General features: G+C 36.5%; 1 protein-coding gene across 9 annotated transcripts in view; it reads left to right on the top strand.

The window, feature by feature from the left end:
* The window catches only part of CYRIA (CYFIP related Rac1 interactor A), a 54867-nt gene extending 47300 nt beyond the window's left edge, over positions 1-7567 (top strand). For 7 of the 9 annotated variants that reach the window (XM_039568796.1, XM_039568800.1, XM_039568795.1 and 4 more), the window contains 3 exons: positions 1496-1622; positions 4213-4283; positions 5401-5748. In XM_039568796.1, the coding sequence (XP_039424730.1) occupies positions 1496-1622; positions 4213-4283; positions 5401-5464 (262 nt within the window). In that variant the 3' untranslated portion in view covers positions 5465-5748. Of the gene's footprint in view, positions 1-1495; positions 1623-4192; positions 4284-5400 lie in introns of those variants that run through there. The other 2 variants (XM_019282191.3, XM_019282194.3) reach the window with 2 other exon arrangements.
* Positions 7568-12910: the final 5343 nt, after the last annotated feature.

Genomic DNA, 12910 nt, shown 5'->3' with positions numbered 1-12910 from the left:
GTTTTATCTTAAATCTTGGGAGGTTTGTACAACAGAACTTGTACTTTAATTAGTCACCTGGGATAATGCAGTTTTTTCCAAGTGAATTCCTGTATCTTTGCCTTAAGTTGTTACTACTTTTGTATACAAAGCATGACCTGGTATTAGAAAGCCTTGCCTCCTAACCCCCTTATGATATCTTTCATGAATCAGTGCTGAGTTCTGTTGGGGAGAGCTTACATGGTCAGCCTGCATTTCAACAAAAGGTTAAAATATGAGTGTAATAATCTTATGCACTCACAGGCTTCAGTGTCTATGTCTTGTCTAACCAGGGCCAAAGGCTGACTGCTGCCTCCTGCTTTCCCATGGTGCTCAATTATTAGCACACAGAGGGGCAAGATTTTGGCACTTCCAAGCAGCACTTTAGCAAATACACAAGAACTATTTCAAGGATCATTTAAGTAGATCTTTTTTTGTATGCAGCCATCTTATTCTAGATATGAAAAAATTCAGCTGTATGAATTTTCATTCATATAAATGTATTCAGCTGTACAATTGTGTTTGTATCTGCTAGTGTAGATAATAGCCAGTGGGCTATTTTTTTAAAAAATTATTATTTTACTATGCATTTGGTGGAGTATATTTTAGGTTAGATGTCTCTTTGACTGGAAAGCACATACAAGATAGAGTCAAGGTAGTCTTTCTGCCTGTGAGTCATTTGTTCATGGTACCATGTAAAGGGTAGAATTCCTGAGGTTTGTGTTTGTTCATGAAAATTCTGGAGAAGTGTCTGTAGGGATGGGACTCATATCACAATCCTGAGGCATCATAAAAGTAGTAATTGAAAAGTAGCCTTATAACTCAGCTCATTTTTTTGACAAAAGCAGAGAAAAAGAGTTGTGAGTCATCTAAAAGATTATCTGATATTTAATTCTAATTGTGGGATAATCAAGCATTTTCACATCAAAATTTCTGTAGCCTTTAAGTCTGTTCATGTTACGATGCTGTGGAAGAATAAAAGTTGAAGTTGTTGTAAACTGAGAGGTTCTACAGTACAGAGAGAGAGAGAGCACAATGACTATTACAATCCTCCTTGGTGAAGCCCTGAACTTCCCAGCTGCTGAACTTAGATCCCACTTAACTATTCCAAAGTAGGAATTTAAGCGAAAACGTAGCTTTCCTTTGAGGTCCCAGCATGTGGTGTTTCTGAGTTTAAACAGAAGTATGATCAGTCTCCATTATATTTCCTGAAGTTTTCCCTGAAGCCATCATCACATACATTTTGAGGATCCCAACTGTGCGTGGGTATGACAAGAGGTTTACATCTTTGTACTCTCTAACCATTCTTCTAAGCTGGCAAGGACTTACAGAATTCACAGATATTTAAAGTCTTACTAGTGAGCATCTGCAACCTTAAAATAGACCTTTGGTTCAGATTTCATGCACTCACAGTCTAGTTTTTAAAGTTGTCTAGTAAAAGGTCTAGAATGTTTATTTCTTTTGTTCTGTTTTCCAGAGAGTACAGGAGTAGATTCACCAGTGAAGAGACCCTTATGTTCTGCATGAGAGTAATGGTGGGAGTTATTATTCTGTATGATCATGTTCATCCTGTGGGAGCTTTCTCAAAGACATCAAAGATTGATGTAAGAGAGGCCTTTCTTTAAAACTCTGCAGGTTTGATAATACTAGTCTGCAGCTCTTTTTCAGCACAAGCTTACAGCTTGGTATAAATAATTTTAATTACTTCTGAATGGCAAAATTTAGAATTTGTCTTCACCTGTGCACTTTAATACATCAGTTTGTTTGAAAATAAAATAAGGACCAGCTATTTTTATTTTCTTGCACACACAGATAATAATTTTTCTTTGTTATCTCTGCTTTCTTGCCAACTGTATAGTTAGGCTAAAATAATTTCGTATTACACCTAGCCTGGAATATGTTCTGTGGTCATAATTTTTTTTAAATCATGTAGTTTATCAGTGCTGAAATGCTCATCTTAGGCAGTAATTCTCTTGTAAATAAGTAGGTATTCAACGCTGTCTCTGCTTTGTCTGAGATCTGCATCAGCAGAACTGAAATGTTACTGTTGTACTGTTGATAATGACCCTTCAGTTTTATCTTTGGCACGGCCAGTCACAGAGAAATCAACATTATTTTTCCATTTGAGGAATTGCAAGCACACATTAAAAGAGTACTCATTTTTTCTACATGTTTTTACTAACTTAAATCTCATGCACCACTTTGTTATTACTTAAAAAGATGCCAAGTCTTTCCCTTTACAAGAGAGCCTGCTACAAAAGAAAAGAAAAAAGCATATATTATTGCCCTCCATGACACTGGGTCTTTGTTAGCATTTTGCATCTGCAGATACCAGAATTTTGCCCCATCTCCTCTTTGACTCTGTACAGGGGGAAAGATTTGTCACAACAAGGTGAATAGATTTGCTCAAGGTCATGAAGCAGATAGAGGCTGGGACTTGAATGCAGATTTCTTGACTGCTAGTTCAGTCTCTTGCCTACAGAAGCAACACAAATGAAATTCTGATAGGCCCTAATATACATTGTGTGTACTTTGTTTCTCACATTTATCCTAAAGCCCTGTAATCGTACAGGAGATTTAGCTAGATGTAAGTGGGAGGCAGGAGATGTATGACACAGTTTTAAAAAATGACTACGTGGTTCCAAATCTTGATTTGTGTAATTAGTTTAGCAATTTTTCTGTAATTAAAAACATCTCCTAATGTTTCAAATGATGAGTTTATTTTACTGTGGTAAACAATTCTTTTCTCCAAATTACTCACTTCAGGCATTCAAGCCGTTTCAAGAGACTTTCAGGGACCGTGGAGTATATTACCCTTTCCTTACTCTTTCAAGACTGGAGGCTGTATTTCAAGCTATTAATTACAGTCTCCTAGCTTAGACATCCTAATTGTTTTAGGGATTCTGATTCTAACAAAAACTAAAAAGAATCATTTGAATTTTTATTCCCTTTGACCTGGTCTGGTCTGATCAGATCTGGTGGGGCAGGTAAACCTGTACTGAGTGATGTGCACTTAGACTTGAGTTTCTCTAAGTTAGACAAAATAACTGTCACTTCAAGGCACATGATACTGGCCTGAGAATCTCATCTGATCTGTTATTTGCAAAGCAAGTTAACACCTTCCAGGTAAAAATGAGCCAGCTGAGCAGTGAGCAGTGTCTGTTGGGCTGGTCACTGTTGAGAATGCTGAGCTACATTTTCTGATTCATTTTTGCTGGCAAATAAGTGGACTTCAATTAAGTATTTCATCATCCATTTCCTTAAAAAGGCAGAAGTGCTCTTTAGCTGAAAAGAAAATCTGACATGTAGATTTAGCACTCCAGTGTGACTTGGAAAATTAAAGGATTCTGATCTTGACTCGGCTGTGTCTTTACCTGTTGCTTTGAATAAAATGGAATTAATCTAGGCTAATTTCTGGATAGCTAGATTAGGATGTCTTCATAGCAATGGGAAGAAAGAAGTACTTCTGGGGCATAATTCATTACATATAAAAATACGTTCTGAATAGGTGAGAATAATTTCTTGTTTCTCTCTACTGACTAGCTAGGGAGTCTGTACAGTGGGTCACATGAGTTCTACTCCTGCTTTCTCTGCTTCATTTCCCCTTTTGTAAATTTGGACAGATTTCAGCCCATTATTTACAGTCTCTACAAAGATGTTCATTCGGTGTGGTGTTAAAATCAACACCATGGACTTCTTAGATTAAATTTTTAACCACTAGTTATGAAACAAATCATAAGTTGTCACTGGTTAGGTTTACAGTTAAAAACTGAATACTGAAAATTACTTCCTTGTATGCAAACATAAAAAGTCTAAGCTGAAACATCTCTTCTTAGAGTTCTTAACAGCAATGACATGGAACTCCCAAACTCTCTTTTTTTTAGCTTATATCAGCTGGTTTTGATTTTTATATTTTTAATTTGGAATTGGAGAAATTGTGTGCAAGCTAAATATAGACACTTGATATATAGTTTACTCTCTACAAATGCTTATTAAAATAAATGTTTTCTCCAAAATTGGGTTTTTAACTTTGAGATAATTTTAGTAAGTTACAATGCTTTTATTGTGTCATCTAAAGCAGCATTAACGCTCAGTAAGAAAAGAAACCTGCCTGTATATGGTGAAAATTTTCCTTGTTTTCAGCTAGTGCAATTCATATATTATTGTTCAATAGTGGCATGCTTCTGTTCCCAGATGAAGGGATGCATAAAAGTTTTAAAGGAACAACCACCTGACTCTGTGGAAGGACTTCTGAATGCTCTCAGGTATGTGTGGTTCAGCCTTAGAAAATTCCTCTTTGTTTTTCTCCCGCTCTCTTTATATTTAAGACTTCACTTTAGAAGCTTGATTTAATAAGATTATCCTTTCAGGTTTTCCTTCATCACCTGGGGTTTTCTTGATATTCATTTCTTTCCATTTAATTTCACTTGAAGAAACAATTACTATTAATATTGTAAATAGTGTATCCTAGCTAAGATTTGCTATATAAAATATCCCAGCATCTAGAACATTTTAGAAATGAAGTATCAGATTTCTATTTCTCAAACCCTTGGTACTTCCCATCTCCCTTTCCATCTTAATAAGACTTTTTCTTTTGTTAATCTTGCTTCAAGAAAACAGCATCCTAAATCCCAGTCCTGTAGCTGAATGTTTATGGTGCTGTCTTGGGAAGGAAGACACACAGGAGTCTGACACTTCTCTGAAGTTGAGAAGGGAGTCAGTACCAAGTTTTTCAGAGCTGTTTTGAGTTTTCTAGTTGTTGAATGCTTGGATAGAGGGAGAACAGTACCTCCATATTTGCTTATCATGTCTTTTGAACTAAAGTTGATGTGGAGTTAAATCTACAAGTATCAAGTGTGTTTTGAGTTTATGTAATAATCAATCTCCCTATGAGCATAGGTGGTGGAGAATGTTTGGGTTTAAATGGAAAAAACACACTAAAGCTCTTCAGTCCTCTCAGGATGTTTAAGAAAACTGCTTAAAGTCATAGATTGTACCAAAATTCAGTCTAGGTTCCTAATTTATTTTAGTATTTACTGTATTTCTTATGTCTTTTCATGATTTTGCTTCTTAGGAGGCTTTTAACTGGAAAAAATGAGAAATAATTTTGACCCAAGATGATGACAGTGTCATAGACAGATAGCAAACAGGATTTAGCCACAGTTCTCCACCTTTTAACAGGGAATAATTTATTGCATAGCATATTTAGAAGATAAAGAGCACCAGACTCTTACCAGTTAAATTCCAGTGATCAGTAGAGGAACATGTAAATTCCTCCTTTGTGTAACTGAACTGTGCTGATTTCAAAAACAGGCTCAAGTGTTCAGACTTTTCCTATCCCTGTTCATTTTATAAATTATTGTTCTAACTTGTAATTTCTAGGTTCACTACAAAACACCTGAATGATGAATCTACTTCAAAACAAATTCGAGCTATGCTGCAGTAGTATCCAGAGACAAGTAGATGTTTGTATTGATCACAGAAGATGTGTATGTTTACATAATTTAATACAGTTTGATGTTAATACTTGTGTGTATTTACATAACCATTTTCTTCACGTTGCTAAAATATATGAATCTGTTCATAACCTAACTGACTTTATATAGTGCAACCTAAGTTTTTATGCTAGCCTTTATCTTTTGACTTTTAAAATACTTTTTTACTTAGATACTTCAGTTATGACAGTTTATCTGTGCATTTTAATCCTTAAACACCTTCTCTATCAGAGAAGTAAGCAGTAGTGAAGACAAAATGGAAATCAAACTGAAACGTCAAAGGTACTGCAGAAAAGAAACTTTAAAGAAGAAGAAAGTTAATATAAGAGAAAGTAAAATGCATTGGGTATGTTTTAAAGAACGTGTGCACAGTTTTTTGGTCAGTTTTAGGATCTTGTCAAACTAGTATGCATAGAAGAATACCTGAGTGTTCATCACTCTCATAAAAAGCATTGTCTTTCCTGTAATAAGTGGAGATCCACCTGATTTTAAGGATAACGTGCTGTCTGGCATCCAAAAATGTATTTCAAACAGGTACTTTTACCTTTTTAATTAAATATAACCTGTACCTTTCAACAATTGAAGTCATTAATATTCATTTTCAGATTCAGTATAAATATACAGAAAATATGCTTAAAGATCGTTGATAGATTTTGAAAACTCTGTATAATTTTATTAGATTTAGAAAGGAAAGGGAAAATGCTAATGCCTTGACTTAACTAGAAAAGGTTTGTCAGTGTAAATATATCACAATGAACATTAACTCCCAGACAGCTCTAGCTGGTAAGTAAGTATTTTGCTGATCTAGACTAGTACACTCTTCTGTAGCAAACTTCCCTAGTGTCAAATCAGCCTCATCATACTAGGGATGGTTCAAATTTAAGAGCTGAACTGTTCTTAGGAACTCCATCAAGTTCCTGATGGTGTTATTCATTACATGATTCAGAGTCAGCACAGAAATATTTATCAGCTGACTGCTCTTCACTGGCTTTTGAGATTTGATTGATACTTCAAGGAGTTAAGTTCCTTGCTGAGTTGTTTCCTACTTTCTGGTAAATTTTCCAATTAATGGAATAGAAATACTTTGCCAAAAGCAGCAAAGTGCTTATGCTCTGTTAAGTGTGTCTACTGGGTGGTCTGCAGTTGCTGTACATATTCTTGCAGAGGTCACGTTCTGAAAATGTGTTTGATTTTGTGTACTTTGCTTGCATGTATGTGTGGAAACTCCAGTGCTTGTGCACAGATTCAGATTTGTATTTGCTTATTCCCGTGTAGATAAATCAGGGTTTGTGTGCCTTCACTGGAAGTTTCATGCACATCTCTTCTAAAAACATTACCTTAAGGCTTTGAAGATGCATTTGGTCTGCTGGAACTCGGCTGCACTGTGACAAACTGTCACTGAACTCAGTCCTTAAACAGTATTAATGTCACAAGTTCTCTGGAGTAGGGATTGACTTAAGAGTTTATTTCTGAGCAGAGCAACCACTGTGAGGTTTCTCAGGCCTGATCAGAACCCACAGGTGCCAGTGTCACACATGCCATGATGCTGGACAGCACCACAACTCCAGCATTCATGTCACACCTCTGCAGGTGCAGCAGCCGGTTGCTATGTTGTTGTCGGGGACAGAATTAGAGCTCACTCACATTAGGTTTTTTTCTTTTTCCGAAAGCAATGATCACACTTTTTTCACAGTAGTAAATCCACTGTTTACAAGCTCAATTTTTAATTGGGGGGACATTTAAAAATGTATATTAGGGAAAATCCTGCTTTGTTCATAGTCACTTCCAGTTAGGTGAATTAGGTGGCTATTCTGGTGAGCTTTGGTAACTGAAGTTAATATATGCTTACCTGCAATTTTTTTGTCAGACAATGAAGTCTTATCTTTAAGTAGCCCAGAAAAAAGCTATTTGTCACTTGTATAATAAAAATGTAAACCTTAAAGCATTCTGTGCATTGTCATGTGCTATTTGCTGAAGTCACGGGATTTCTTTGCCTGCTTTGATGTTTTTGTACAGAAGTTTGTTTGAAATAATAAAAAATTTGGTACTGTAAACTTTGGGACTCCCTATATTTAGAGACAACATAAACAGGTTGAGAAATACATCATTTAGAGTTCTGGATCATATAGTAGGCTCACCTTTATGTGTCCAGTTTGTAGTTTATTTTAAAAGCACTTGTTTCACTTGTATGCTACAACAGTATAACCTCACATGACATTAAAAATCCTGGTTTTCTGACATGTCTTAGCACTTGTTTGCCATCATGACCAAGGGAAATTGTTGATACTGCTGAGGGCATGAATCCCTTTTCTGACTTTCATATCTTCACATTAGCCATCCTGGCCTATGGGGGCCATCTCAGGTTGTGTTTGTAATCAATAAGGTCACCAGAAGATGATTCATTTAATTGTAAGATAAATTCAAATGAGTTGCTTTTGGAAGAAGAGCTATATAGATTAATGGTCAAAGTTATTGATCTCCATTTTGTCAGTGCTTCTTCTTATTTTGTCTCATCATTATGTAAGAGTACATGTTTGTGGTATGTTAAATATTTAAGCCTCATACTGACAGCACTTCAGAATGCTCATAAATGACCATGAATAGTTTGGGTCAGAAGAGCCCTAAAGATTTGCTAGTTTTGTGGTGGAAGAAAATACTATTTGAGGGTTGTATGAATTTGAAAGACTAAGATTTGTCACTAAGAACGATTGAATGTGTTTGAAACATAATTTTTGACTTCTTAGCTTTCTGCTGCTAGTAAGTGGCTGTCATGAAAGATAGCTTCTGAGACTGCAGTTACTGGTATCTGGTAGACCACATCACTCAGATAAATTATCTTACATTTTCCATGTCTACTAAAATTTACAAACCAACAAAAAGTCCTCTCTGTGTTGATTTCTGTGTTGTATTTCAGCTAAATCTAAACTGGAAGTAAGACATAAATATATGAAATTGCTTGCATTCTTACATATGTTCTGAATTAAAACAATGTAGGACATAAATTCTTCATGCAAAATGATCTGTCCTCCCCCTCCCCCATTTACTTCTTGAGCCGTTAATTGTAATCAATATATTCCTAGGAAAATACAGTGCCAGTTCAGTAGATTCCCGTTTGGGAAATGGTGCATCACTTTTTCATGCCACATCTGAACCAAAGCAGTACAGGTGTCCAGTTCCCAGTCTGTCAAGGTCCCTCTGAATGGCAGCACAACCATCTGGTGTATCAACAGCTCCTCCCAGTCTTGTATCAGCTGCAAAATTCCTGAGGGTATGTTCTGCCCCACCCTCTGGGTCATTAATGAAGATGTCAAACAGTATTGATCCCAGTACCAACCACAGGAGAACAGCGCTAGTAACTGTCCTCAAGATGTATTTTGTGCTGCTGGTGACATCCCCTTTGAGCTTGGAGTATAGCCAGTTCTCAGTATATCCCAGTGCCAGTTTATCTCATCCAGAGTTCACCAGTTTGCCTCTGAGGAAGTTACAGGGCCAGAAGCCTTGCTGAAGTCAAGATAAACAAGACATTGGCCAGCTCAGTCCACATTTATGGCGCATCCCATCAGGTCCCACTGATTGTGTAGGTCCAGCTTGCTTAAGTGTTCCCACCCTGATCCCTGATCTGCCCAAAATCTTTCTTGCTCCAGACTTTCTCTCTGGTTTCAGGCGCTTGGGATTCCTGAAGGTAAATCCTACCATTAAAAGACTGAGAGGCAAAGTGGACATTGAATGCCTTGACCTTCTCTGTGTTCTTTGTCACAGGTCCCATACCCCATTTAGCAGCAGGAAGACATTTTCCACAGCTTTCCTGTTGCTGCTGATATACCTGTAGAATCCCTTTTTTATAGACCTTTATGTCCTTCACCAAATTTCATTTCAGAAGGGTTTTGGCTTTCCTAAGTCCAACCATGCCATCTTTGCATGTCAGAAGAGACCATTCTTGAGCTTGGAGGAGGTGGTCCTTGAAAGTAAGCCAGCTCTCCTGGACAAATCTTCTCTGTGGGGCTGTATGCCATGCAATGCTTCCAACCAGATCCCTGAACAAGCTAAATTAAAATTCCCAAATTAAATCTTTTTTTGTAAGTCCTCTTGTGGCTGTGTAGTCAGAAATAAGCTTTTAAAATTGCACGCATTCTTGGACTATTAGAAGTATGTGGTTCTGTGAACATCAAAAGTCAGGAAATACAAAATCTTGTATATCCAAAAGTCTTCAAATAGATGCAAATAGTTGGAAGAGATGGGGTTTTGGTTCTTTTTCTTTAAAATGTGGGACACTAATTACTGTTTCCTTGCCTCAGATGAATTCTCTAATCCAAAATTACAGAATCTGTTACTTCGTACTGTGAAGTGCATTAGGTAACGCAATGCAAGTGAGCAGGCTGAAGCAGTGACATGGATTTGAATTGCCAATAAGAGAATAAAACTCCATTTTTGCTAAAAATCCAGTATAGCAAACGAGTATTTTAATTTAGCTGTCTGTAATGCTTCCTGCTACGAACTAATAAATGTGAATTCTTTGCTGCCACATAATCCAGATTCAGCAAACACAGAAATCTTTCATAGGGATTTGAGGCAAGTATAATGCAATGGGTTTCAGTAGAGGGGTTTCTGATTGACACAGGTGTAAACAATGCCCTTTGTCTTTCCTCAGTTGTGGCCTTTGACCCGGGTTGCTTATTACTGAGCAAATTGAGTCTTCTTCTCGTGAGGATCAATGGCATAATGTTATAATCTTGCAGAGATCTCCTGTGCATGACTACTTTGAAAAATAAAGCTAAAATGAACAATCCAGTACGTGTTCTAGAAAATAAGTATATAGTTAAAAGGCAGGCCAACCAAGCACTATTCCCTAGTTTAAGAGGAAGAAACATAATGATTTTGCAACACATCTTAATTGGGGGTCAAGCTGAAATTGATATGACTCTCTTGTCTTGGGTATTTGGGCTGTTGACAATTAAATATGTAGACTTTGGTATTAAGAACTTGACATACCTCTTGACATTTTAAAATTGCTCACAGGACTTAAAGGTTAGAATATCTGTATGTGGCTTGTATCAAAAGTGCTACTACAGCTTGTGAAAATTCTCATTCTGTGAGGATCCATTTCATGTAAGATAATGGATCTTGGGTTTGGTTTTGGTTTTGTTTTCTTTTTTTTGGTTTTACTTTTGTTTGGGGGCGGGTGTTGTATTGCATACAAGGCTGTGGTTAACTACAGGCACTTTCACTATTAAACTCAGGCTTAAATAACATGCAGCATGAGAGCTCAAAGGCTCTTTAATAGAAACCTTCCCAAATAAGATTCCTTACAGGGGAGTTGAATTAGGTTTCTTAGATGAACTTACTGAACAAGTTAATGTGGTCCTAGTTGCTGAGATACTGAATATATCAGTATAAGACTGAAGCAGGTATTACATCTCTATGGAAGTTTTTAGTTTGGGGAAAGAAAAGTTGTGGTATATAGCCAACCTAATTAACGGATTCTTTAGAAATTTTTATTATGGATCAAATATATCTATCAAATGAAACAAACATATTTGTTCTGATTAATTTTGAAATGCTCATATTCAGGTATACATTCATAGTAATATCTATGATATTTATACAATGAGAGATTTTTTGTAACCACTGACTTAGCCAATTCTTTGCAGCTGTGTTTTAAAACTACAGAGTGAATGCCACATTTGTTTTACGCAGCCTGTCAGATTGACATTTATAACATTTGAAGCTTAAAATTCCTTTTGTTCAGTGGTTTCAGACTCACATTGAGACCCGCTGTTCTGATTATATGTTGTACAACTGTAATTAATTTGAGATACACACATAAGACCATTTTTTTTCTTTATTCTTATCATTTGCTATATAATTGGCCCGAGTTTTACATAATACAAGGTTAGGTTAAATAAAATCAGCAAAAGTACTCAAATACATGCTACCTGAAAATGACTTTAAATTATTTTGTTGAAAAATATTACTTCTGACACAATATTATTTTTCAAACAAGTAACAGTATTTTTGTATTTTGTATTTTTCAAATAGAAACTGAGAGTTTACTGTTACAGATATTGCCTGGGTATGTGAGTAGTTTAAATCAAGAGGTGCAGTGTAACTGAGCTGAGAAAAGACAGAACAATTTTGTTAGAGTTTGACACAGGTTCCCAAGACACTGATCACTGTTCATGTTGGAAAGTTAGAGATTCCTCAGTTCTTTCATACTGATGAAATTAGGAAAAAAAAAAAAAAGTAATTTGTCTTTGACCCCAAGAACAATTTGAAATGCCATACTTAATAAAAATTAGCCAGTCTAACAAGCAAATGTTGTGGGTTTTAGCTTTGAAATGTACAGGCTTAAATTTAATTCAGCATATTTTCATGCCAGAGAGTAGTGGGGACATTACCATGTAAAACAAAAGGTCCAGGAAACAGCGGAGATTTGGCCCTGCCAAAGTCTGGGATTTTGCATGTGTGTGGAAAGTTAAATTCTCCTGGGGTTTTCATTCAATTGTATCATAGTTGTATTGGAAACTTTTGCTGGACGAATTCTGGGACATCTTCTATTGACTTTATGGGTCAAGAAGGAAAAAAATGAAAGATAGCCTTCTAGACTTGGCAATATCAGGTCATTTAACTCCCTGATCCTAAGAGCAAAATGAAAATAATTCCTGATCAGAGTACTGGTATCAGAGTTCCTAAAATGTCATCTCTCATTCTTTTTAATGACATTAATTTTTTGATTTCTTTTTATTCTCTCTTTTCAAAATTAGAAAATGTATTTTTGCCTCCACTTGAAGTAGACTAATTGTTCCATAGCTTTGTTCATATTAACCTGATATGCTGTTTGAAACACAGAATTTTATGTCCTGCCTGACACAAACATCTTGAAAATACAGGTGACAGGTGTTACAAGCTTAGTTTTCATATGACATTTCAAGGGAGAGCACTTGGAACAGCCATAGGCTTTGCTTGCAGTAGCAAATTATGGCATGTGTGCAGTCCTCAAAAGAGTATGGACAGACAGACCTCTAAACACCCTTGTTCTTTGTGTTGGGGTAGACTAAATTGTTCCAAGAAGTCATAGAATGGTTTGAATTGGAAGGGACATTAAAGCTTTCAGTTCTGACCACCCTGCAGTGGGCTGGGACGCCTTTCACTAGACCAGGTTGCTTAGAGCCCCATCCAACCTGGCCCTGAGCACTACCAGGGATGGGCCATCCACACCTTCTTTGGACAACCTGTTCCAGTGCCTCACCACCCTTACATTAAATAATTTCACATTAGATATTATTCCTAATATCTAAATTGACCTACTCTCTTTCAGTTTGAAGCCATTCCCCCTTGTCTTGTCACAGGTTCTTGTAAAAAGTCCTCCATCTATCTTGGTGGCTCTCTTCAGGTACTGG

Source organism: Corvus cornix, chromosome 3 (assembly GCF_000738735.6).
Source record: "Corvus cornix cornix isolate S_Up_H32 chromosome 3, ASM73873v5, whole genome shotgun sequence".
Lineage (NCBI taxonomy): Eukaryota > Metazoa > Chordata > Aves > Passeriformes > Corvidae > Corvus > Corvus cornix.
The sequence above is the reverse complement of the archived record's forward strand: the minus strand, read 5'-3'. Positions and strand labels throughout refer to the sequence as shown.